The sequence below is a fragment of the Marmota marmota genome, unplaced genomic scaffold, assembly GCF_001458135.2.
Source record: "Marmota marmota marmota unplaced genomic scaffold, marMar, whole genome shotgun sequence".
In the NCBI taxonomy this organism is placed as follows: domain Eukaryota; kingdom Metazoa; phylum Chordata; class Mammalia; order Rodentia; family Sciuridae; genus Marmota; species Marmota marmota.
In genome coordinates this window covers 864,756-891,584 of record NW_026000138.1, presented here as the reverse complement: position 1 = coordinate 891,584, position 26,829 = coordinate 864,756, and the positions used below count along the sequence as shown (strand labels likewise).

The following is a 26,829-nucleotide window of genomic DNA, read 5'->3' as shown; positions in this document are numbered from 1 at the left end:
TAAAGTGTTCACGTCTTGCAATTTTAGTTCAGTACTATGCACGAAGCCTGGATGTTGAAGTTCTGTACAATGTGTTGTAACCATTCCCCCAACCCCTTCGGGAGAATAGGGTGGCAACACATCTGTGCATGCCAGTCTTGAGTTGTGATCACCAAGGCCCATTCAGTGTCAGTATTTTTGCTTTCTATGACTCCTTGGCTGGAGGAAGTCGCCTGCTTTTGCACCTCATGCCTCCTGAATGAGCCTGGTCCGCATGGTGACCACCCTTGTTCATGCTCATGTTCATTTACTAGATGGTACAACTTACTTCAGAGCCAGACTCTGAAGTCCCTAGGGTAGTCAGATTTATAGAGATAAGGAAGAATGGGGGCTGCCAGGAGCTGGGAAGAGGGAGAAAAGTGAGGCTGTTCTTGAAGGGGGTTAGACTCTCACTTTTACAGGATAAACTATATTTAAAAATAGTTAAGATGGTAAATTTATGTTTCTGACCACAATTAAGAAAAATGCATAAAATACAGCCAGCATGTCACATCCTTAACTTTAAATCTAGGCACTACTGTGATGGGGAACTCCTGCTCCCAGCGTCACTGAGGATAGTCCTTCTACATACCCACTTGCCATTTCTGTCTCTTCTCCAAGGCCCAGTCAGTCTGTCTGGTTTCTTGTATACTTAGCTAACCTGGGGGTCTTGAGCTTTACAACTTATTCTTTTTTCTCCTGGACCTGCCCCTTTGGCTCAAGGTATAGCAGTGACAGGAAGACCAGGGTTTGACAGGTGGAGTCTTTCCCTGTGCACAGGAGCTGATCTGGCCTAGGCCTCCTGCACTGTCTTCCCTGGTCCCTCCCCTCCTAGTTCCTGGCTGGCCTAGGGATGAGAGACTGGCCCCTTGAGAAGACAAGATGGAGTAGATTCGATTCAACTAAAGGCTAAGAAGTGGCAGAGAAGAGGGCATTTCCTAACATTCCATTGTTTATTGTGCACTGATCCTCATCTAGATCTCCTAGGGTGTCCTAAAAAGATTTTTTTTTCCCCAGTGCTAATGAGAGAACCCGGGTCTTTGCAGCATTTAGGCTCTGCCACTGAGCTATATGCCCAGCCCCAAAATTCAGTTTTTTTATTTGCTCCATCTTGTTGTTCTTCCTGAGGGTAAAGTGATTACTACCTCCTTTGAGAGGTGGGCAAGAGTTTGCCCTGCATGACGGACAGTAGCCTTCTTGCCTGTTTTGTTGCTGACTAAGCTGGGACTGATGGGAATAAATTACTGCCAGTGGTCACATAGCTACTGAGTATTTGACCGAGAATTTGAACTTAGGCCTTTTGCCTGCAAGTTCAGTATTCTCCCCACACACGTTGGGATTCTTACTGCTTATGAATGTTACACATTTACTAGGTAGATGAGATAAGCTGAGGCCATACACAATGCTCCAATGGGGGCCATCCCTGAAGGAAATCATCCTGCCCCATTATTCAGGGGTTTGAATGTGGTGTTGAAGAGCAAGAAAAAAAGTAGTGGAGTGCAAACTGTGTCCTCACAGTCTCACTAAAGTCAGACTTGTAAAAACCACCTGTGCATAGAGGGCCAAGAAGGATAAACTGGTGGGCGGAAGCAGGGAGGAGCAGGAGACAGAAGCGCAGCATCAGCGCAGCTTCTGGCTTTGAGCAAAGGAGGCGCCCTCATCACCAGATTAGATCATCAGGTCCTCAGGAGCCTCTGCCTATGAAATGACATTCTTGGCAGATGAAAGAATATGTCATGTGCTAATTAAAATACAGGAAACAAATATTTATTTAGCTGAGCCATGCTCTGGGCCTTGTGAGTAGGTGCTTTCACATGCATTAGCTTTTCTAATCATCCCAGCAAAGTACTGAGATGGGGCTGTCCCTACGGGTGCAGATCTGACTGGGATCAGCCACAGATACACAGCAAGTGGCAGCACCAAGACAAGACCTGCACCCAGCTGGGTCATTCTGTAGGTTATTCCTGTGAGAGGACTTTGCTGAAGGAGGCAATGGGGTATCTGCCAGTGTCTTCCTTCTCAGACTCAGAAGAAAACTTGGCATCGTTCCCTTGATAATTTTTGTTGCTCTTCTGTGAACTGAATTTTACAGTCTCTGGTAATTTCTAGTTAAAAGAAAAATCAGACACAGCTTCTTTTGTCTTTTCTCCATTGGGAGTCATTGAACTGAGTCATGTGAAGAGCAGTTTTCCCTAGGACAAAATGAGAGCTTCTCTTCCCTATACCTCTTAAAACTCAGGGCCCAGTTGAACTGGGTCTTCTGTGAGAGAAACCAGAGGCTCTTGGACTTGAGGTTTGTAAGGTGTAAAGAAACATGAGCAGCAGTAAGGGAGGAAAAAAAGAGGGGCAGGTGAGGGGCCCATGCATGAGATGGATGGGGAAAGTGGGCTACAGGGAGGCTGAAGGATCATTGTTGTTGGACCCCCTTCTAGCGCTCAGGAGTCACACTGGATTGCCACAGTCTTTTCTGATCAACTGGTGCTAGAGACAGACAAGGAGGCAGCAAAAGTGAAATAAAATCCTCTTCTGTCAGTAAACGAGCAAATGTTTTAGGAAGTCTGACCTTATTCCAAAAAGGAGAAGAGTAGATTCTGATTGAGCTTAAAGTTTTAGATGGAAAATCCTGATTGGAGTCATAAACACTTTTGACACATCTAAAAAGTTGATTAGAAAACCCTGGGGAGGGCTGGGGCTGTAGCTCAGTGGCAGAGCGCTTGCCAAGCATGCGTGAGGCATTGGGTTCGATCCTCAGCACCACATAAAAATAAACAAAATAAAGGCATTCTGTCCACCTACAAACACAAAAACGTTTTTTTTTTTTTTAAAAAAACAAACTTGGGGAAGTTTCTCCTGTTAGATTGGAGGCAGTGATTAATTATTAATGACACACTCTGGGCATGCTAGCCACTCCATGGGCACCGGGTGAGGGGCCGATTCCCATATTCAGAAGTGCACAGTGGAGTGCCAAGGTAGCTGAGAGGTGCAGGCCTTTGGAGGATAGAAGCTTGAACTTTGTCCTAGGGCCGGGCTACGATGATTGGCACCCCCTTTCTCCTACTGCCTTTAGCTTCCCTAGGGAGGATGAAGGAGGCCAAGACTTGCCGCAGTCCGGCTGCAGCAAAATAATCGGGGGGTGACGAATAACTTGTGTACGTTGATACAGCAGGAGTAGGAGCCGTTTATTCCAGGACAGGAGCAGTATTTATACATTCCACACAGCTTATCTAATTAGCATAAACTAGATACATCAGTCAACCAATAAGGAATCTCCACACTTAATGGCTCGCTAAGCATCCTGTGAAGATGCTGGTAGCCTGGAAGATACCCATCCACTGCCCCAGGCAGGCTCACGTCCCCCCAAAGCCTTGCCCAGTTCCCAAACTCTTCCTAGCACTCCACTCCTGAAGATGCCAGGGTTGCTCTTCCTCATGTGAGGTCTTCTGCAAGTGCCCTGGGCCCATCACCAACAAAGTTCACTGTGAGGTTCACAGTGAGCCCCACCCTGAGTCCCNTGACCTTATTCCAAAAAGGAGAAGAGTAGATTCTGATTGAGCTTAAAGTTTTAGATGGAAAATCCTGATTGGAGTCATAAACACTTTTGACACATCTAAAAAGTTGATTAGAAAACCCTGGGGAGGGCTGGGGCTGTAGCTCAGTGGCAGAGCGCTTGCCAAGCATGCGTGAGGCATTGGGTTCGATCCTCAGCACCACATAAAAATAAACAAAATAAAGGCATTCTGTCCACCTACAAACACAAAAACGTTTTTTTTTTTTTAAAAAAACAAACTTGGGGAAGTTTCTCCTGTTAGATTGGAGGCAGTGATTAATTATTAATGACACACTCTGGGCATGCTAGCCACTCCATGGGCACCGGGTGAGGGGCCGATTCCCATATTCAGAAGTGCACAGTGGAGTGCCAAGGTAGCTGAGAGGTGCAGGCCTTTGGAGGATAGAAGCTTGAACTTTGTCCTAGGGCCGGGCTACGATGATTGGCACCCCCTTTCTCCTACTGCCTTTAGCTTCCCTAGGGAGGATGAAGGAGGCCAAGACTGCACACTGAGAAAAGCATCCTGGCCAGCAGACCTTCCCAGGAGCTGTAGGCTGGAGTGTGAGGTGGGGGAACAGTAGCTGCAGGCCTTAGCAGCCATGGAGTGGACTTGGAACACCAGGCAGGCTCTTCTCCAGAGTTTCTTCAAGAGCCTGGTGAGAGGCCTGGGACTCAGGGTGGGGCTCACTGTGAACCTCACAGTGAACTTTGTTGGTGATGGGCCCAGGGCACTTGCAGAAGACCTCACATGAGGAAGAGCAACCCTGGCATCTTCAGGAGTGGAGTGCTAGGAAGAGTTTGGGAACTGGGCAAGGCTTTGGGGGGACGTGAGCCTGCCTGGGGCAGTGGATGGGTATCTTCCAGGCTACCAGCATCTTCACAGGATGCTTAGCGAGCCATGGTGCTGATGAGTGAGGGACGGGGCTGCTGCATGCAGTGAGCTCACTGGAAGGCACAGCTGAGCAGGGGTCAAGTGACCTGAGCTCCCCCAAGCTCGTTCCTTGTATGTATTTTAGACTGGGACTTTCTGAAGGGATGGTGGGATAGTGAGGAGCAGCTCTATTAGGAACAGCTTTGCCAGGCAGAGCTGGGGCAGTGAGAACCACAGTTTGAGGAAAGTGTTCCTGCCCCATCTTACAGACAGAAAGCCTATAGTCTGAGGTGAGGGCAGCAGTGGGCACTGTGCTTAGCATTGTGCTGTCAGGTCCCATCCTTTGCTGGTGGAGCCAAAGGACAAGTTTCTTTTCTTTTTTTAAGTGGTTCACAAATTACCTTTTCACATTAAGTATGGGATGTCGAGACACTTGCTGGGAACCACATTTACCCTCTGGGTTAGTGCTTCCCAGACTTGACAGTATAGTAGACTGGTTAGAATTTCCTGGTGGTCTGGGCGCCGTGGCCATGCCTGTAATCCCAATGGCTCAGGAGGCTGAGGTAGGAGTATCGTGAATTCAAAGTCAGCCTTAGCAATAGCGAGGCACTAAGCAGCTTGGTGAGACCCTGTCTTTAAATAAAACTAAAAAGGGCTGGGGATGTGGCTCAATGGTTGAGTGCCCCTGAGGTTATTCCCCAGGACCCACCCCCCAAAAAAAATAAAAATGAAAAAGAATCCCCTGGTGATCCTTGCAGTTTCTGATTTAGAAGATACAGGCCATAGATTTTTGCAGTTCTGAGGCTGACAGGGCTGTTCTGTGGATCTCTTTCTGAAATCATTTCCAGAGCCACTTTTCCTTTTCTGCGTGCTATGGCTACATAATGTGAATATTAACCTTAGTCACTCCAAGGAATTATAGAACAGAAAGGAAGGTAGAAAAACCCAGTAACTATGGAGGGTTGTCCTATTGGGAATTGCTTGGGCATCTGTCCTAGGGCCATTGCTAGAACGTGTGAATTTTTTTTTGTATGGAGGATTGAACTCCAAGGCACTCAACCACTGAGCCATATCCTCAGCCCCTTTTATTTTTTATTTTGAGACAGGGCCTTGATAAGTTGCAGAGGCTGGCTTTGAACTTGCGATCCTCCTGCTTCAGCCTTCTGAGCCACTGGGATTACAGGTGTGCACCACTGTTCATACCTGGATATAAAAGAAACAGAGTTCTTTTATATCACTTTGATGCTCTCTCCCAGTTCACAGTACTCAGAGAAAAAGACTGGTTGAGCTTAGTTCTTGCCCTTTGATTATATCAGGTAGATATATCTAAACAGGAAACAGCACAGTTAGGGAAGAAATAGAAGCTGGAGGCTGAGCTGTTCACTGCAGGCTCCTAAAGCCATCTTTTGGTTAATGGTGTGTGTTCCCTGTGTTTACTAGGCAGGCAAGTTGAAGAAATTAAATATATATATATTTATATATTAGTTATTGTATGTAGGCATTATAATAAAGGCTTGTTCATTGTCTTGTTTCCTTTTCACAGAATCCTAAAGAGATGAAGGTGTGGGTATTATTTCCCTTTTTTGTTGGAGGAGGTTGAGTCCTAAGGATAAATAACTTGCTTGAAGTCATACAATTAGTAACAGGAGGGCTAGAATTTGAATGCTGAGATGTTTGTGCTGCAGTATAAAGTGCTGGCAGAAACTGGCATGTGATGTGGCTTTTCACAGGAGTGGAGGGAGCTGGAGATGCATAGAGAACCATGATTTGGGGAATCAAGAGCTCTCAAGAACAAGGTTAAATGTAGCCTGGATGCATGAAAAGCCTGGCAACTTCAAGAAAGAAGCTCTCAGCTCTACCAAATTATGACTTTGCTTGTGATGGGAACAGACTCCTTCATAGAATAAAAAGACAAGATATGCAGTCAGAGGACAGCAGGTAGAGTGGGCCAGTCCGAGCTTTGTCATGCATGGTAATTTCTACTGGGGCCAGTTAGATAGCAGTGCCTGGCCAAGAGGGGACCGTAGCTCACTCCTGTACAACTGAGACAGGGCCTGCTTGTTTTTCCTTTTTTTGGAACTGGCTTTCAGACCCAGGGCTTTGAGTGTGCAGGGCAAGCACTTTACCCCTGAGCTACATCCCAGCCCACCTGTGAACATTCTGCATTGTCTATCATATGAGCTTTATGGGGGACACCTCGTATCCAAACCATAACAATCTGTATCCTCAGGGGTGTGCCTGTCAGAGGCCCACTCACAACGTTGGGACTGTCACTTTCCCCTCCTCCATAGTAAACTATGGTAAGTGCGCAGGCCACATCTAATCTTTCGATCATCAGATTCTGTGGAGCCGTGCCCATTGTCCAACATGTTTGTAGTACATGCCATTGTGATCCTGTGTCTGAGAGGTCAGCTCCTATGACTGGCATCAGTAACAGCTCTCTTCTAGGTCCAGAATTTGGTGGGCCGGCTTCACTGGGTATATCACCAGTATCAGCCGCTCATCAACTTGTCTTGGGAGCTGGGACTATAGGAACTTCCTCTAGAACCCTTCCGGTTAGTTGAGGGACCTAGAAGTCAGTGTGAGTCTTTGTAGTTCCCAGTTACTGGCCTAGTGCCTGTGGAGAGCCTCACCTGACCCCCATGGCATCATCGCTGGCTCTCACTTGTGGGAAGACGACTCACTGTGTCAACTCACAGCATATGGTGGTGGTTTTGGTGGAGGGTAGAGGCAGAAACATCTTCTTCCCTATTTTCATTTTTATTGTTCCCAGAAAGTGCCCTTATCACTTTGGATGGCAAATTTGTATACCATACATTTTGATAGTTCTGATTCTGGATAGGAAGTTAATGTGATCTTTGTTGAAATAGATGCAACTGACATGTCACACAGCCTGCTACTGGAGTGGCAATATCCACAGCCAGTGCTTCCTAGGCATCCTGAAGCCAGAACACTGAAGAAAGTCTACCAGGTTTGGTTGTCTCAATAATCAGAGGCAATTTTCACTTGATATTTATGAAAGTTTAGTTGTTCAAAGGACTTGAGTTTTTTGTTTGTTTGTTTTTATGCCAGCATTCTGATTTTATGGTAAATGTATTCCTGATAGAAAAAGGAGAGCTCAGTCCTGAGATCTGGAGAGGAGTGGTGTTGGCATGGACCTGAAACAGGATTGTGGATACTACTTCTGTTCCTGAAAGGAGGGAAGAAGGACTGGAATCACACAGTGTTGCTCTCTGGTAGTATGGAGGGATCTGGCTCCACGTCAGAGAGAGGTTGCACGTAGAGAGGATGGGTTGGGGCCACACAAGCATTCTCGGCTGTGTGGAAAGCCCAGCTGGAGACACTACCTTGAAAACTATGGCAGTCTTATGATTTTCTCTGTCAGCATGTGAAGACCGGATTGGTGTAGGCAGGAGTTTCTTCCAGGTGGATGGCCTCTTGGAGAATCTCTGTCCTTCAGAGAGTCAGCCGTTCCTCATGCAGCATCCTCATTTCAGCATGCAGCATGGGTGACTAAGCACTGGGACAGGCCTGTGCCCACCCTCAGTGCTGCTGGCAGGTCACCATGTCTCTCTGGTCACACTGCTCTGTACACAGCCATCTTAAGCCACCTAATGCTCCTCAGGTCCTTGCTTGCTTTGTCCCCTGCAGACAACCTTGCTTCCTGCTTCAGGGCAGTCAACACTGGCAGCTGCACTGCAGCCTGTAGGGCTGCTCCCTGCTTTTATGCTGTCCTGCCTCTGCTACGACGCTCATCCCTCTCCTTGGGCTTTGGATCCTGTCTCCATTCATCTGTCCATGATTTGTCTGCCCTAGTTTCAGTCTTCCCTCTCAATGGAGTTCTTCCCATCGTTTCCTTTCTTGAACTCTTCTTGAGGTACACTATACAAGTTCACAGGTCACGGGGCTAGGTAAGTTCTTCCAGCTGTGATATGAGCATGACCAGGACCCCTCTCCCCCTGCTCTCGCTGCTTCCTAACAGTGTCCGTTCATTTTGCCCGTGTTGGAAAGTTATTAAGTAGGATCAGGCAGTACTACTTCTTCAGACTTGGTCATTAGGTGTTGGGTTTTGGTAGGTGAAGTCCCAGGGTCTTCCTCTTCACTTCTCATCCAGGATCTCCTTCCTGGACCATCTCATTCCTCCCCTGGCTTCTGGTACTTTGTAAATGTTACTTGATGAAATCTTGGCATCTTATCTCAGTGACAGTTCCTTTCATCCAGTTGCTGTCCTTCACATCTACTTTTGATGGGCATGTCTAAAATTGAGATCATGATCTTAATCACCAAGCCTTCATCTTCTGTATTTTCCTTTCTTAATGAACATTCAGCGATTCCAATAGAAGATCTTGGCAGAATGGGTAAGGGAGAAGATTATGCCACTGAGCCTAATGAGCTTTTCTTTCACTGTCACCACCACTTAGACCATCATTCTAACCCAGACCTTAAGGCAGTTCCAATTCCCTAACACGTGGACCCTCACCCACTCTTGCTTCCCACCCATCAATTCTGTACTTTACAGTTTTCTATGAAAAATGCAAACCTGATGTTATCAGACTTTAAAACAGGCAACAACTAGCCATCAAAGTCCACCTCCAGATTGAGCCCAGCTCCCCTTCCTTCTGGTGGCCTCCTGGCCTTCTAGGCAGGTCAGCCTCCATCTTAGGTGAGCCCACAGAACTGTCCAGGCTGTTTTGAAGCACTTAGTGTAGTTTCAGGTTCACACCTCTGTGTGGATCCCTTTGATGGGTCTCTGTCTCCCCATCTTGCTCTGGATGTCCATGGGAGGAAGCCAGGTGGTGCTTGGTACGAACTCATCACTGAGTAGATGTTTGTTGCCTGAACTAACTACCTGGGAGAGAGAGTTGAAGGCATTTTACAAACCCCCTAATGCCATGTGTGCCATTTTCCTGCTCGTCATGGAACAGGGAGAGGAAGGGCAGATGGGACCAAGGGAGAAGACAGGAAAGGAGGCACAGTGTGTGCTAGTGTGGAGGTACGGCTGGGAGGGGCAGAGGTCAGGTGTGTCCAGTTGGTAAGCAGCAAAAAGGAGCGTACCTTAAAGAGCCACGGGAGGCTTTAAGCCAAGGGTAATGAAGTTATCTTATTAATGCTTTAAAAGATTAAGGTGAGGCTGGGTTTATAGCTCAGTGGTAGAGCGCCTGATTCGCATGCATGAGGCACTGGGTTCGATCCTTAGCACCACATTAAAAAAATAAATAAAAATATTGTGTCCATCTACAACTTAAAAAAAAAAAAAGATTAGGATGATTGCCAGTAGAGGCCAGTTTTGGAGGAGCAAGACTGAAAGCAGAGAGCTGTGACTTGCAAGCTCTTGGTGGAGTCTGGGAGGAGGGGCTGTGCTCAGTCAGGCTGGGCTTGGGAGGCAATGGAGAGGTGACAAGGCCAGGATTGGTCAGAGCATCGAGATACCCTGGGGGCAAGAGGAACTGAAGTTGACCATGTAGGTGGATGTCATTGCCACTTATTGAGATAGGGAAGTGTGAGGAAGGACAATCCCAGGGGAGTTTGGTTTGGAAGTGGTATATCTGTGGGGCAGAAAAGACTGCAGGTAAAACTTGGAGCCAACATCACAGTGGTATGTTGGGCTGTGTGACTGGATGAGATTGCTGGAGAGAAGGTATAGACTCAGAAAAGAAGGGGTCCCAGGTTGATACCCCTGGAAGAGTTGGAGGCAGCGGAAGAGGAAATGAGGGGTGGCAGTAAGACTAGAGGGCTGCTTGGTGAGTGAGGAAAGGTGTTTCCAACAGACGCGTGGTCTCCCAGGCTGCAGAGGGTTGTTTTCACTGGTCTGAGGGGGGCTGAGGGGCAGCGTAGTGGTATAGAGCTCTGCAAGGAAGTTTTTTATGAAGGGGGAACGGATGTTTTGGCTGATAACTGGGTGGGGCTGAGGGATCCAGAGAAGTTTATCTCAAGGGGGAAACAAGAATGTGTTAGTATAGAGTGGATCCAAGACAGGGTGAACTTGATAATGGCAGAGAGGAAACAGTTAGATGCAGGATTTGATTCTGAACAGACTGAGGAAGTGCAGACCTGGTTGCCATGGAGGGCAGCCCCTCCGAGGAGCCAGGAGTTCCCCCAGGAGTGGAGGTGGAGGTGCAGCAGGTACACAGTCCTACTTTTGTCTTAATAAATTATCTTAGAGTTCCTTTCAGCTGGAGGGTGAGGGAGGCTGAGAAATACAGGAAATTTAAGAAGAAAGCAGCAGTATGAAGTGGCAGTGTAAAATACTGGGAAAGTGTGTGCATTCAAGACTAGATAATTGGGGGGACAGGCGTTCAAGTGTCCACTGGAGATTGTGATCTTGCATGAAGTAATTCTTGGTGCTGTCCAGCTGCCTGGTGCTGTGTAGACAGGTGAAGGGTTGGGTTTCAGTAAAATTGGAACAGTGACTCAGAGGAGTGGAGAGTGAACAGTGATGGCAGACTTGGAGTCCTTGTGGGGCTCTGAAGAAGTGTGACTGGGCACAGGAAGCCAGTGCCAGGCAGTGGAACCCCGGGGCAGCACAAGCTGGCCCCAGATGGGTTGCTTAGCACGGGTTTGGTAGGCAGCACAGTTACTGCTGAGGACAGAGCCAGGGTGCAGCCATAGGTGGTGGAGGAGACAGGGAGGGAGCAGGGAGACGCTGCAGAAACTGAGCTGGAATGGGAAGCAAGAAGGAAGGAAAGCAGGATCACAGAGGTCAGACTAGAGCATAGTTATTCCATCAGGGCAGTGGCTGCCTCAGTGGGGAGGTGGGGTGTGGTCAAGCGCAGTTCCACTGGTTGTGGACAGAGGGCCAGCAGACCTCACTTTAGCCTGACTGCCGTCCTGTTATGATGTGATTGGATTGATGTGGGTTGTTGGTGTCATTGGCAGAGTTTATTCAGATCTGTAATTTAGAATGCTGTTGTGTATTGTTCTTGTGGCTTAAGATTCCTTTATTCCAGCAATCTTGTGAGCAAAGACTTTTTTTTTTTTAATGAAATTTAAAAATACACTCAAGTAGAGAAAATAACAAATGTATCCTTTGGGCCCATCACCACAGGGATTGAAGAGCTGGGTTCAGGTTTTTGCTATTCTTATTGCTGTTACATGAGGAGGCCATTCATTTCCTAAATTGGGGTTTGTGAAAGACTGTGGATCACATATTGGTCTCACCAGCCACAGCATGGCACACATGAAATCACTATTTTCAAACAGGAAATAAATACAGCATTTCTTTGTCTCTCTTTAGTGTCCAAAGCTTGCTTCTTAGCATTTTGACTTATTAATACTATTTAAAACATGTTTTTATGACAGGCCAGGATGTCTGCATTATCTCAATTTATAATTAAAAAAGAAGGTTAGGTTATATGTTTGCCTGAAGTTCTAAGGCTAAGCCAGGATCATTTTTAAATCCCCTTCTCCCTAGTCCACCTTTTGGACTAAGCATCATTCAGTTCCCCAGTCTTTGGAAAACCACCTCTGTCTTCTCTCCCCATGCCCTAAGCATCCATCTCCCCATCAGACCTCAGTGCTCTGCCTCTGGTGCCAGCCAGTCGTTGGCCTGCGTCTCCCTGCCAGTGTTCTTCTCCCAGTGTGCCCTTCTGCAAGCCTCACTTCCTCCATCTGGCATGGTGATGGTAGTTGCTGTAGTTTTTTCTCAATACAATGTAGGAGGTAGTTCCTCCTCTCTAGCCATGGCAGCAGCTTCAGGACTCTGCTGTGGTCCTGTGTCAAGGTCATGGCCTCATGTGGAATAGCACTGGTGAGCTGTCATCCTGTCTACTCAGCAGGAGCTGCTGCGCGTGTGTGCAGTGAGTGTGGTGAGCTCCGTGACTGGTGCTTGCTTAGGGCTGTAGCGGGGTTTTCCTCTCCTGCTGAATCCAGATACTGTCTTGAGTCATATCCAGCCTGTACTGAGTGTCGTCTGGATCAGCCTCTGCTCTCTAGAACATGGGTTGCAGCTTACTGGCCTCCGCCTCTATGCTGAGGATAGTTGGCATTCCTCTGATGTGGTCAGTTGCCCTGTGCCAGGGGCCTGCCAGACATTGCCCTTCTGTGCACTGTCCTCACTAGCACCTGCCCTATGGAGACTGGTGCCCTCTGCTGCAACCACACAGGTTCATTGTATTGAGAAAAAATTAGGGATTCCCACCTCTCTTTTTTTTTTTCTCAACAAAATTTTATTTTTTGGCCAGGTGTGTAAGATATAAAGGTGTTACACAGATGACTTCAGAGTCCACATTCAGTCCTCCCCAGCCAAGTACCTTGAGTCTTTTCCCAGGCAGAGAGGCTGTTACCTTCAAGTTCTGCCACAGACTTGAGCTGCAGTTTGAGATCTTTGCCCTGGGAGGTGTGACTGGAGCAGGTTCTGCTGCAGTAGGCTCTTGCCAGTACAGAGCCTGCAGCTCGGCCTGGGCGCTGCCTCCTGAGTACCACAGCTTGGTACTTCTGGCTCCAGAAGTAGGAGTATGTGGCCGAGCAGCCCTCCAGAGGAGCAGGTTCCATCTCTCAGCCAGCTGTGCTGCATCCCTGGCTCCCGTGGTCCCTTCCATGCCCCAGCCCAGAGTATTTGTTCTTCTGGTATTTAAGACTAATTGTTTACTCCTGGTATCTTAGCATCAGTTACTTATTAGCTAGCCCATTGGTTTTACCTATGCTGAGAGGTTAGCACTGGCACAGACTTTTTTGGGCATCACAGACTCAAGCCTCCCGGTGGCAGGGGCAGGGAGAGAGGGAAGACCTTCTGTGGAGGTGGAGCATGAGGCATGCGACTGTATGTTGACTTTGGCTCGCCATAACTTTAGGAGTAGTCCTCCTGAGGTGTAGGTTGGGTATACCCTGAGGTTGTAGGTGTGGAGTCTGCATGTTTCTCTTAGCAGTCAGGCCACGGCAGTGGGGGGCTGCCTTCTTCCTTAGGTCACAGAGGTGGTCTTGCCTGTATGGGCTTGTTACCTGAACCAACTTTTTTTTTTGTTTGTGTATGAGTGATACTGAGAACCTAGGGGACACTCTTAACACTAAGCTATATCCCTAGCCTTATTTTTTTTTTTTTTTTTTAATTTTGAGACAGGGTCTCACTAAGTTGTTGAGGCTGGCCTACAACTTGTGGTCCTCCTGCCTCAGCTTCCTGGGTCTCTGGGGTCACATGTGTGCACCCATTTGACTGCCTTTCTTGTAGGATGTTGAATATGAGGCATGTGGGTGAATCTTGAATGAGAAATCATGGAGTGAGTTGTTCATTTGCTACCTGTGGGGTTCTGTAGCTTGTCTCCACCCCTGGATTTGCGTCTCCTTTACCTGTGTGGCTCATTTGGGCAGTGTCTCTCTGGAAGGCCCACAGGGGTGAGCCTTTTTGTTATTTGTTTGCCTTTTTGGTCTTTGGTCACATGACACATTTGCTGGAATATATTTTTATTTATTATTATTTCTTTTTTCCTAAACAGTGTAGATTACCTCTCCTACCCCCACCTTGCCATGCAGTGAGGCTTTGTGGCGCTGCCCAATTCCTCCTCAATAGGAGTTCTGCGGGAGCTTGCCCGAGGCTACCTTGGATGAAGGCCTGCACATGTGGGAAGGCTTGTCAGGGAGGAGCCCAGCACCCCTCATTCCTCCGTCCTCAGCTGTCTCTGCCACAAGCCACTGCCTTCCCTTGCTCTCCAGAGACCCTGCAGCGTGTCCGCCGGTGCTCGGGCGAGACTGGGGAGATGGGGCCTCTGGGGAGTGCATTTGTCTAGTTCCCAGTTTTACCTCTGTGGTGTGCATGCTGCTGTTGAAGAGGAACAGAAGAAGGTCTTCTCAGTTGTTAACTGTTGGGTGTTTTTTGTTTTTATTTTTTTTTAATCATGAGAAACTTTGACAGCACACATAGGTAGAATACTGTACTCATCTGTTTATCACATAGAATCAGTGATTAGGATGAGTTTACCACACATGCTGGATCTGCCCTTTGCTGCTTTCCCTTTTGTCTCTTTCTTTGCTGAATTGTTTTCAGGTGCATCTCAAGACATCACGTTCTCTCACTCCTGGACACTTGAGGGTGTACCTTCCAGACTGTAGACTTGGCTTACATAATGCAGTGGCTTCTCCCGTAGTTAGCCATGCCCTGTGACATCTGACACCATGTCTCTAGTCACATTTCCTCTTCTTTCAGCTGCTGGTTTATGTACAGCAGATTCCCAAGAAGGGTCTCCTATTACATCTGAGAGTTTCCGCCTCTTTCATCTAGATTTCTATTCCTTCATACCTTGTTGCCAAAAATGGGGCAGCTGACCTGAAGGGTAGTTAACCTGTCGCTAGTGTTCTGCTGGCTTCCTGGCAGTGCTGTCCTCAGTTCCTCAAGAGGCCCCCTCAGGTTCTACACAGCCTATGGCAGTGAGCTGGCCCCGCAGCAGCTCCACAGGAGACACCTGTTCTGTTTGCTCCATTTTTTTGAGTCATGCTGAGATTGCTTTGTGGCTTCAGGTGATGACTGCCTGACTTGGCAGCTTGTTTTCACCTGTGCCTGTCCTGCCTGCATCAGGTGCTTACTGGGGTCCGTATTCACTAGCTAGGTTGTTTGGTGGTTTGGGAGAAAGTTCATGGAGCAGCAGGTGCTGTATTCTTTCCCTCTCAATTGCCAGAGTTTGCTCTTGGTGCCTTTGTTGCTTCCATTTTGTCCAGCACCCGGTTCTCCCCTCCGCTCTCTGCCTCCTCTTTCTCCCTGCCTGTTCAGTTTTGCATATTTAATGTGTTTCTGTCGATTGCATTTCTTACTCCCTTTGATGTTCTGAGGCTTTCTGTCATGACAAGATGTTCCAAGCTTGTTTTGTAAGTGGTGCCTATAGTGGTGAACCAGCTATTCACCAGGATCCTTTTGCCTCTTGGTGGGAAGAGGGAAGGGGCTGTGGGTGTGCTCCTTGCTGCCTGTACCAACTCCTTCCAGACCATTTTAGTGACAGCTTTAAAGAAAAAAAATAAGAAGAATTTAAACTTAGATTTACTATATTAACTTTTATGTTACAGGATTCTTTTTTAACTTAGATTTTTGTGTTTATGTCTTATTTTTCTTTCTTTGAATATTGGTTCCTAACAACGATATCATAAATTACTTTTCATTATCCTGCTCTGCAAAAACACGAGTTAAGCTGCTGAATTAAGTTTTTTTTCTTTGCAGCTTTATCAATAGAATATGCTCTTCTGGGGTAGCTGGTATACTGTTCAGACATCATTTGTAGATATGTCACCAACATGAGAGTTGAGGGTCAGTCTCTCTTTTTTTTTAGTTTTAAGGAATTTTTCTATTTCATTCTATTTTTTGAATATATAAACATCTCTGTTTCTAACGTTAACAAAACTACAAAACAAGGTTTATTCAGATAAATCTCACTTCTCTTTCTTCCTCCCTGGTAGGTAGTCATTAAATAAAGGTTACCCTTTACCATTTTTTTATTTTTGTACATTTAGACAGATATGATACATTCATATTCCTTTTATTACACAAAAGGAAACATGGTATTCTGGGCCTTGCAATTTTCACATAGTGGTATTACCTTGGTTCACACACAATACGCACGCGCGCGCACACACACACACACACACACACACCATGTTTTTAATGACTAAGCAGCATTTCATTGGAAGGAAGTGCTGGAATTGATTCAGGTAGGCACCTATGCATGGGCCTTGAGTTGCCAGCAGTTTTGCTGTGACAGGTACTGTCCAAGGAATCCTGCTCCTCCATCATTTCCTGTTTTTAGGAAATTCTGAGTATCTAGTTGAATATCACAGTCCTAACACTTACATCTAGAAGCAGTCTGGTTTATTTTGCCATCTTAATTTTAAAGAAGTCTCCTCAGTTTCCTGTGTGCAGTACCTCATTGAAATTCATTTTAAGAAGGTCTATTGATTTCATTTAGTTTATCAAAATACCACTGTGTAAAATACGAGGGATGGAAAGATGCTGGCATTGTTTTAACCCTCAGAAGATTTAAGGTTGAGGATTTTGGGATTGATTTTCTTCTTTGATCTCCTCTATGTTTTATTTTGTGTATTTTGTCCCCTTAGGTTATCAAAAGACTAAAAAAAGGCACTAGAAAGTGTATCTTTACTGCTCTCCCTGAGTGGAGCAGGTTGTATCGGGTGCAAGGGTGTTCTCAAGGACCCTGGATAAACTCAGCACATATTAATTGAATTTCTCCTTCTGCCAGAACATAATAGTGAACAACACACACAACTTTTCCCTTGTAGCACTTACATCCTTGTACAGAAGATGGATCTAAAACCAGGGAACAGAGAAGACGATTACTAGTTGTATGTGCTTTGAAAGTATCAAATGAGATTCAGAGTCAAGCCAGGGGTGGGGCAGCTGACACACAGAGCCACACAATGGGAGAGAGCAGTTCCAGCACTGGTGACAGGCACAAATTCCCTGGGGTAGGAAGAGCTTGGGGTATGTGAGAATCAGAAGAAATCAGTGTCAGAAAGCAGTGGTGACTAAGGTAGAAAAGAGCAAAGACCAGGTCCTGCAGAGCCTTGTTTTTAGGGTAAGGATTTGGATTTCATTTTGAATACATCAGGAAACCGTCAAGGACGATTAAGCAGGGGATGATGTTGAATATTCGATGTATATGTACTTTTTCTTTCCATAGATTAGGAGGCAGCTCACATGAGGTATTGATCTCCAAAAGCAGCAGTATTAATCCTTCTGAAGTTTAGAGTGGAGGTTATATTTCTCCTTGTTCCTTTATGCAGGGCAGATGCTCTTCTTCTGCTTTATTTTCTCTTTCCGTAGTATTTCCCTTGGTGCTATGCAGATAGTTACAGTGAGCAGTTGTAACGGATGATGAACTTGATTTAGAACAGGAGGATGATATCTACAAATTCTCTTCTTCAGACCTGCAAATCCAAGAGACACGTCCCTCTGGAAGAGAAGAGAGCTGTGTCCTCAGGATTAAAAAAGGTCTGTGTTATTGCTATCACATTTATGTAAAGATAATTATGCAATCAATAACAGTTTTCTGGACAGAAGAGGCATTTTCAATGTATTTATTTATGTTTCTGTTGCAGAAGACTGGTGTGCTACCTGTGTAGAAATTCCCAGGAGCAAGACTCGCCACACCTGAGCTCACTGTAAAGGCTATGCAGCTGTGCAGGAGCAGAAGGATGTACTGACTGTCGTAGGGGAGGCTGCGGATGCTCATGACCATCAGTGCTCTCTCACCCTCGAAAACTGGGTGCACACTGTGCGGTCCTTTTCTAGACGTGAGAAGTACAAGATTACTCTATGAGAGGAAGACTCCAGGGGCTTAAAGACACGTGCACCTTGGCCACCCCTTGGAATGTTGACGACTCAGGATCTAAAGGAAATTCTGTGTTAGAGTATGGAATTCATGTGGAAGTAAATGTCACTTTATAATCGGTAATAACACTGAGTAAGGAACACTATGCAGGAAGAAACCTTCCATAGAAAGACAGGCAGGGAAAAGCTTAGGCCGACCTTAAACTTGCCCAGCAGCTTAAGCCTGAGATAGGCTGCCAGAATGGCCAAATAAGAGACTCTATGAAGTAGCAGTCCTGTAACTGTAGTAGTTGTAAGGAAATTTTCTCCTCTAAATCACGATACCAAATAGGAAAAATGATCTACAAGTGCCCCATGTGTAGGGAATTTTTCTCTGAGAGAGCAGATCTCTTTATGCATCAGAAAATCCACACGGCCGAGAAGCCCCACAAATGTGACAAGTGTGATAAGGGTTTCTTTCACATATCAGAACTTCACATTCATTGGCGAGACCACACGGGAGAGAAGGTCTATAAATGTGATGATTGTGGTAAGGATTTTAGCACCACAACAAAACTTAATAGACATAAGAAAATCCACACAGTGGAGAAGCCCTATAAATGTTATGAGTGTGGCAAAGCCTTCAATTGGAGCTCCCATCTTCAAATTCATATGAGAGTTCATACAGGCGAGAAACCCTATGTCTGTAGTGAGTGTGGAAGGGGCTTCAGTAACAGTTCAAACCTTTGCATGCACCAGAGAGTCCACACCGGAGAGAAACCCTTCAAATGTGAAGAGTGTGGGAAGGCCTTCAGGCACACCTCCAGCCTCTGCATGCATCAAAGAGTCCACACCGGGGAGAAACCTTATAAATGTTATGAGTGTGGGAAGGCCTTCAGTCAGAGCTCCAGCCTCTGCATCCACCAGAGAGTCCACACTGGAGAGAAACCTTATAGGTGTTGTGGGTGTGGGAAGGCCTTCAGTCAGAGCTCCAGCCTCTGCATCCACCAGAGGGTACACACAGGAGAGAAACCTTTTAAATGTGATGAGTGTGGGAAGGCCTTTAGTCAGAGTACCAGCCTCTGCATCCATCAGAGAGTCCACACCAAGGAGAGAAACCATCTCAAAATATCAGTTATATAAAATGTTTTGCTAAGAATTAAAAAATCTTAAAACCCGTAAGTGCCACTAGGAAGGAAACCCTGTATGTACCTACATTGACCCAAGGAGTATTCACGGCAGTCCCTAGCAGAATGTTCTTTTTGAGGAGGCATAGGTGAGGTTGAGGTTTTGATCCATTGATTCATACCAGGTGTGTCCCACAGCTTGACTTTGAATATGGAGTCCTTCTGAGCATGTGCCCAAGACGGGTGGGCTGTCTTGCATCCCAGGTGTGGATTTTGTATCCTGGAACTCCACGATGCCTCAATAATTGAAGTACTGCTCAGAACTCCTGAGCATTGCCAGCCTCCAAGTCACCTTGTGTCTGTGCTGTGCTTAGAAGTGATCCCAGATGCTCCCTCTCAGGAGCTCTTTCTCCTTCCTTCCTCTCGAGCCTTCTGGTCAATGCATTTGAAAATGGACAGCTCCTGCTAAGATCGTGTTCTGGCATTTCTGAGCTTGCCACATTACAGCCCTACGTAGCTTTCCATATATCCCATGACTTCTGAACCCACTTTACCTCACATCCTCACAGTACCCATAATTCCCCACCCCTTCCTAGGTGGCATTAAATTTCATTTTAGATTTAAGGCAACTCATAATATCCATTCACTTGGCCTCAGAGAAATCACTGGCAGACACACATGCCCTGGGACTTTTCTTTAGTTGTGGATTCTGCTAATCACTGTGTCTATATGTTAGACTTATTTTCTTAGTGGCTGCATCACAACATTTTTTAACTTGAATTTTTTTTTTTTTTTTAATAGCTGAATGTAAATAGCAGGGACAAAGAAGCAAAGCAAGGTATGAGCTTGTCTTCCCTCCAGAGGCACCCGCAGGCTCCCTTATGCCCTGTGGGGAGCCCCTCTAAGCCAGGGAGCCCTTAGGAAAGGGATGGTGGGAGAGGTCACTAAGGATGTGTGTCTGTTTCTGTCACCTTGGGCAGTACTGTGTAGGAGCCATTGGGGGTCAGGTGCCAGCTCTTGCTAGGCATGGATGTCTGTTGTCAGTCCATCATCTTTTCATTCTTCGTGCATTGGACAAGAATTTATTGAACACCTGCTGGGTGCTGGGAATGCCACTGAATCCGACAGACGAGGTCCCTGCTCTCGTGGAGTGTACTTCTGGTGGAGACAGATGATAAGCAAGTGAACATTAAAAATGTAGTCTGAGGTAGTGGTTAAGTGCTATGAAGAAAATAAACTAGGGTGGTGATGTAGAGGTGGGGGGTGGGGGGCATTAGCTAGGGTCGGGGAGCCTTGCTGAGGGCAGCTGGGACTGGGCAGGCACAGAGGTGGCGCACCAGTGGGACCACGCAGGTGCCGCTGGGTGCTGCCTGCCCTGGCGGACAAAAGGCAGGCGCTGGAGGTAGCGGCGGTGGCGGGAGGGGGAGGGATGCTGAGCTCTCAGTGTCCAGACTTTGTAGGCCTGTTACGTTTTGTTTGTTTTGCTAGATATTAAAAACTCATGTGGAGGAACTCAAGGAATGTTTAGAAGACCAAAAGTCCCCAATGACAAGAACAAAAAGCAACCCATGTTTTCCTCATTTCTCATTCCTGTCATTGATTTCCCACAGGCAGGCCTTTTGCTCAGGAAGTCTTTGGGGAAACTAGGATCTTTGAAGCTCTGAAATGGGTGGTCAGGTTGGTGGTGTCTGTCAGCTGTCTAAGTTGGAAAATGAATTCAAGATAGTCGTGGAAATACTGTATCTGAGCTTGGTTTTCCCTCCATGTTTGAATTCGTTTCTTCTGTTTGGCTGGAAGGGGTTTTTGCATAACTAAAACCTCCATGCATAAAGGAGATTTAAAAGGAGCACAGGATTCAGTGGGTGGGCCATGAGGTGAGAGGTGGGACTTGGAGATAAATTTAGTCCGTATGCCTCTGCTGAGAGTTTGCTGAGTTGCTTCACAGGTATTTCCTCCTTTTTGTGAAGAAGAGGGCTGGTTTAGTTATCTGCTGAAGCCCCTTCCAGGCCTGAAGTCACAACTGCGGTTTACTGTAGTGTCTTATCACTCTTCATGTCACAGTAGCGTGGAGCATTAGAGAAAAGCCTAGACTTTTAGTTGATAGAGAGCCAGTTGAAATATCATTGATAGAATTTTAGTTTTTAGGAAAAATTGGTTTGATTTCTAGTTTTATTACTATTAGGTATGTGAGCTTGGGCAGATCGCTTGATCTTTGAGTCTAGTTTTCTCACAAAATGAGGATATTAGGCTAAATGATTTCCGAGTTTCCAGCTAGTCCTAGAGTTCTATATTTCTACATAGTTGAATTATTTTATCATGCTGTTGCTGGGGAATATGACTAACACTTTTGAAGCTACTAATTTTATGTCAAGCTTTAAAGTCCATAATTGTTATCTTCAGAAAATATTATTTGACCTACAGTATGTCCAAATCAATTTAATAAAATCACTTTATAACAGGGTTCTGTGCCTGACGTGTAGTTGTGTGGACTCAGTGGTCATCATGGGGCTGGGGTGTGGGTTGGTGTGTACATTGTACCCTGGATTTCACATCTAATTCAACCAGCTTAAAGTGTTGGCAACAGACTCGTTCTCTGATCTGTCCTGTCATTTCTGTTACCTGCCTGGTGCCGGTGGGCCTGCCTTGCCCTCTGAGCCCTGCTCTTGTCCCTTCTGACTGTGACTCGCTCGTGGTGAAGTGTGGACCATGCTTGCTGACCATAGTCTGGAAGCCACCAGCTGCCAGAGTGAAGTCTGTGTTCTGGTCTCAGCTAACATGGTCATAAGCCTTCTCAGGGGAGCAGGAAGGAGAGGTTCTGCTAAGATTTGGGTGGGAGAGGGATCCTGAGTGACTCTGCAGCTTCTCACATCTAAGATGGGCAGAGATCCATCAAAGAGCCCCACATTCAGATGGTCTGCCTTCAGGGAATAGGCAGCAGAAATTGCCTGAGTTCCTTTGTGTCGCGTCAGCATGGCCATGAAGCTAAGGGACCTTCTAACTCTTGGTGCTCTTCTGAAGAATTTTAAGCTGTATTAAGCATTGTGCAATTTGCTGTTACTCTCAGAGATTTGGGCAAAGAAGATGTGAATAGAGAGCATGTTTCCGAAGCAGGGGAAAAAACACCCAGTCATAAAATCAGCCCAGGAAGAAATGCCAGGCCTGGCACCACTGCGGGGCCAGAGCCAGATGTGACAGCCAGCCAAGGCCAGACGGACTTGGGACGGAGGCAGGAATGAGCAGGTGGCCCAGTACCCACCCTGACCTCACGCAGGTCCCAGCTTTCTGGAGCCTCATGTGTCACACCTATAAAATGGCTTTGAAAAGCCTCAGCTCAGGATAATAGAACCAAATAAGCATATATAAAATCCCTAGTATTGTTATTACTCCTGTTGCCTTTTTGAGGAGATGAGACGTTTATTGGAGTTTTCTTGTGCTGAGTGCTGCAGTGGGTGAGGGCATTGAAATTTGGGGGGAGGGCTGGAGTGTTGCAGTTGACGGAGGGGGGGAGGCCCTCTTGGGCACCTGTGATTGGAAAGGGAGCACAAGGGGACCAGTGGGGAGGTCAGCGCGTCAAGCTTTCCTGTGAACATGTAGGAAACAAGCAAAAAACCTTTCCCTGGAGTTGGGCTTCTGGCGGGGGTTTTTCTCAGGGAGCCGGGGAGAATGCAGACAGACTGCTGCGTGCAGGCTGACGAGGGGCAGAGTGCACCTCAACGTCTGAGCCAAGGGCGCCACCGACCAAGCTCCAAGGAACCAGGAGTCTGGGAGAGCATCCAGCTTCTGCAGGCCACAGGACTTGCAGGGCTCTGAGCCAAGTTTACCCAGACCCCCAAAGACCTCTGTTACCAACCCTGCGTACATAAGGTGAATAACTTTATGATCTTAAATAAGGTGAAATGGGCTTGCTGGTGGAGTGCCTGCCTAGTTATGCATGGGCTCGGCTTCCACCCTCCGCACCATACACATGGATGCACATTCAATCTTAAAGTTCAGTAAATTAAAATGTGCAAACTGCATGTTTTAATTATTCCCACATTTTAATTAATTCTCGATTTTAATCATTCCCACATTTCAAAGCTTTAAAGTGAAGACACATGAACAACCCACAGATCCCAGGGCCTATGTGCAAACATATGCTGGCATGACTTTGGTGTCAGTCTACATGAAAGATGACTTATGCCCAAGCCACTATTCAGATGCAGCCTGTGCACTTAAGTATGTTTTTAGAGAAAATGCACCGATGTAGATTCCTCTTATAGGTGACTTTATACTGTATAGAGTGTTTGGTGTGTACCCTGCCATTTGTACTTGCTAAATAATGCTTCTGGAAACAGGTTCACTTAGACTGACTCTCCTTCTGCTCAGCTCTTGGCTGGCCTTGGTCCAAGTCTTCACATGAGTTACGGAGGGATGGTTGCATTTAGAGAGGTTGAAAACCTAGGCTCTGTGGATGGCGTAGGGAGGTCTGGACCTTCAGTGTTCCTGGATGCATGTGTGTTTTAGGAGAGGACTTGGTTTACTCTGTGGCTTTCATAGATGAGGCACACTGTTGGGGGAAGTGGCCAATAGAGCCACATAGCCAGTCATTAGGAGGACTTAGACAAAGGTGGGACCACAGCAAATGATGGCTGTTGTTCAAGTTTGGATCTTAAGTGCTTCCCCAATGGTCCATGTGTTAAAGACTTGTCCCAAGATGGGGCACTAATGGGAGATGGTGGGGCCCAGAGAGAGGTCTTCAGATCATTGGAGCCCATTCCTCACAGGGGGTTCTGGACCTCCTCTTCCGTGTCTTGCTTGCCAGCCACGTGAGCTTGCCCCATCCTGCACTCCACCATGATGCATTGTCTCCCGGGAGCAGCCAGCCAGGCCACCGTGGACGGAAACCTCTCCACCCACAAGCTTAGAATAGGCTTTTTCTTTTTGTAAATTGAGTATCTTAGGTATTCGATAGAGTAATGAAAGCTGACTGACATGGATATAATAAATGGAAGAAAAAAGGGCTGTGCTATGGTGAAGAAAGAAAAACGCTGACATGTAATGAAAAGGTACGTGTGCCTGTGATATCACGCAGGACTCAGTTGGGCTGGGTTCTCCTACCGGACAAGAGTTAACGCAACCAGCTCGTTAAAGTCTGTAGGCGTGTCAGAGGGAGCTGGCTGGAAGTGGGGAGAATGGACCCTGTGAATGCAAGACAGTAGATCTACAATTGAGTCTGTCTCCTGGTTACAGAGGAGGTGTTCTGGCTATAACATTGGGGTAAGCTCCCCACTGCTGGATTGAGCTGTGTCCGGTTGCTCAAATAAACCTATTCATCACCCGGTTTTGTGCTTTCTCGTTTAATTTCTGTGTCCCACTTTACTTGCCTGGAGCACAAGAGAGGTCAGTCTCTTTGTGTTTAAATCAGCCATGTTGAGCCTTCTTCCTGTCTGTTCTCAAAATGTTGTTTTTACCTCTGGTACTACTCTTTCACCCCTGGGTGCCCTGTCCCCTTCCTGAGACAAGGTCAAGATCCACAGAGACTTACTCCAAGTGATAAGTCCTGTTTCTAAGATCTTGTGGGAACAAACCAGATATTTGACCAGTAGACCAGCCGTCTGACTCCCAGTGTTCACTGTGGGCCACCTGTAGGGTCTGAAAGAACTGGGTTCTCTGCGTTGCTTACCAAGAAGCTCACTCGACCCTGTGAACATCAGGGAAAGGGAAAAATGGGAATGTATAAAACAGACTGGCAGGTGTGCGTCTAAGAGTCCCATTTATCACAGTGAATGTGGATGAGTTAGAATTCTGCTGTCTGTGGACATTTTCAGGTGGAATTACAAACACCATAATTATGTGTTGAACATAAGAGACTTCTAAAAAGGGGTGGCACCAGAGGCTAAGAATAAAGGAGCTGGAAAGCACTGGGAGCATGCTAACAGGAAGAGTACAGGAGAACCGCCCCTGAGAGCGTGGCAGTAGCTTGACTAGAAGATGAAACAGAGGGGTGTGCATCCCCGTCTCTGACAACATCCTTAAAAGTTTGGGTTCTTAGACTGCAGCGAAAAAGGAAGCAACACCCCAGTGGATCTGTTAGACTTGTTAATTGTCCTGACTTTGCATGTTTCTGCTTCATCTAGCATGTACTTAAGGGAACTGTCCCCTGTGCTTCTGGTTTGGTTGATTTCTGAGTCTCTGCGGTTCGCTGTTCACCTATCAGGGTTTTCTTTCCAATTGGGCCTCTTAGGTGTGAGAAATCCCTGTCTTTGCCTGTTCACTGGTGTCTGCCTCAGTTCTACATTGATGGAACCAGTGTCACATCTTCGTTGTGTCTGCCTAAGATAATGTTTATCTATTGAAACTACCTTTTTTGTGATTTTGGTTTTAGGGAAAGGTGTTACATATGCGTATCAGAGAAATACCAACCACAATTAAGCATCTAGCTCGCCTCTCATTCCTGACCCCCAGTCTCCTGCCCACAGCAGTCATTGCTGGTGTGCGTCTTCTGGGGTATTCCTGCCTGTGCTCCCTAGGGAAAGTGCACTCCTGATTTTCCCAGGAAATTATGGCACTCTGTGCCCATGCTGTCATCAGTTTTATTCAGTTAGTGAAGCTTTCAGTATCACTGTTAATATCAGTGCGTTCAAGTCTGCGTCCTTTTTGTTTTGCTTTGGTGACATCATCATTTCCCTCTGTGTGGAAGACTGTGATGTGCGTCACTCATCTTCTGTGGATGGAACACTCCCCACCATTTTCTTCCATAGCTTTTTTAAAAAATTTTTTATTTTGTGTGTGTGTGATGCTGGAGATGAAACCCAGGGCCCCACATATGCTAGGCAAGCACTCTACCGCTGTGCCACATGCCCAGCCTTTTTTATTTTGTACTGTGAGACGGGGTCTCACTAAGATGCTGAGGCTGGCCTGCACCTCGTGAGTCACTGGGATTACAGGCGTGCATCACTACTCCTGGCTTCTGCTTTTTGTTTTTTATGTTTAAATCTTTGATACAAACACAATTTATTTATTTTTATTTTTTTTGCTAAGGAATGTGGTAAAGAATTAACAAAAATTTCCCCCAGATGGTAGCCAAATTAACAACCTATTAGCACTTATTAAATCTTTTCTCCACAAATTGCAGATGCCAGTTGCATTACAAATCAAATTCTCTACGTATCTGGATCAATTTCTATTCAAATAACAATGCTCTCTCTCTCTCTCTCTCTCTCTCTCTCTCTCTCTCTCTCTCTCTCTCTCTCTCTCTCTCTCTCTCTTTTTCTTTTAATGCCATGCTACTGGGATTTGAACCCAGGGCCCCGCACGTCAGGTGTGACATTTTACCACTGAGCTACACATATAGCCCCCAAGTAGCAAATCTTACATATTGCACCTTCATCATGTGCTTTAGTTTTTGCAAGGCCAGCCCTTTAATACCTTCTTTCCCAGACTTCCCCTGTCTCTTCTGGACTGTTGGAGTCATTCCTTTTAAACTTTGGGTCATTGTGCCTTAGTTGTGTGTCTTATATACAGCATAACTTTTTGGACTGGATGTTCATTTTTCTTTTTAATAAGGACACTCACCAGGCTGGGGATGTGGCTCAAGCGGTAGTGCGCTCGCCTGGCATGCGTGCGGCCCGGGTTCGATTCTCAGCACCACGTACAAACAAAGATGTTGTGTCCGCTGGAAACTAAAATAAATAAATAAATAAATATTAAAAAAGACACTCACCACATTTTATTCTTTGTGATATATGCCAAATTGAATGAGTGGTTACATTTTTGCTATTTGGTAAATTCATCACCGTTTCCTTTATAATTGAAATAAAATAAGTGTGACCCTCAATTCCTCATGCGAGGGGGAAATCCCATTATTTTGGAGGCTGGGACACAGAGCATCTCCACTTCTTGGGGTCCCTCAAAATGGTGTTTTTGCCTCTTAGGGACAGTGCTGCCGTGCTTGATTCTTGATTCTGCAGACTTATGCCATGTGCGTGCATGTGCGCATGTTCTGCACATAGGGTTTGCAGCAGTGGGGGGTTCTGTGTGCGTGTAG

The 26,829-nt window shown here is 46.4% G+C and overlaps 1 protein-coding gene across 3 annotated transcripts in view; it reads left to right on the top strand.

Annotated features, from left to right (window-relative positions):
- The window catches only part of Znf664 (zinc finger protein 664), a 34,521-nt gene extending 13,258 nt beyond the window's left edge, over nucleotides 1–21,263 (top strand). For 2 of the 3 annotated variants that reach the window (XM_015502401.2, XM_015502400.2), the window contains exons 3-4: nucleotides 17,293–17,358; nucleotides 17,466–21,263. In XM_015502401.2, coding sequence (XP_015357887.1) covers nucleotides 18,034–18,819 — 786 coding nt within the window. In that variant the 5' untranslated portion in view covers nucleotides 17,293–17,358; nucleotides 17,466–18,033 and the 3' untranslated portion in view covers nucleotides 18,820–21,263. Of the gene's footprint in view, nucleotides 1–4,037; nucleotides 4,222–17,292; nucleotides 17,359–17,465 lie in introns of all 3 variants that reach the window. The other variant, XM_048785496.1, reaches the window with a different exon arrangement.
- The last annotated feature ends 5,566 nt before the right edge of the window (nucleotides 21,264–26,829 follow it).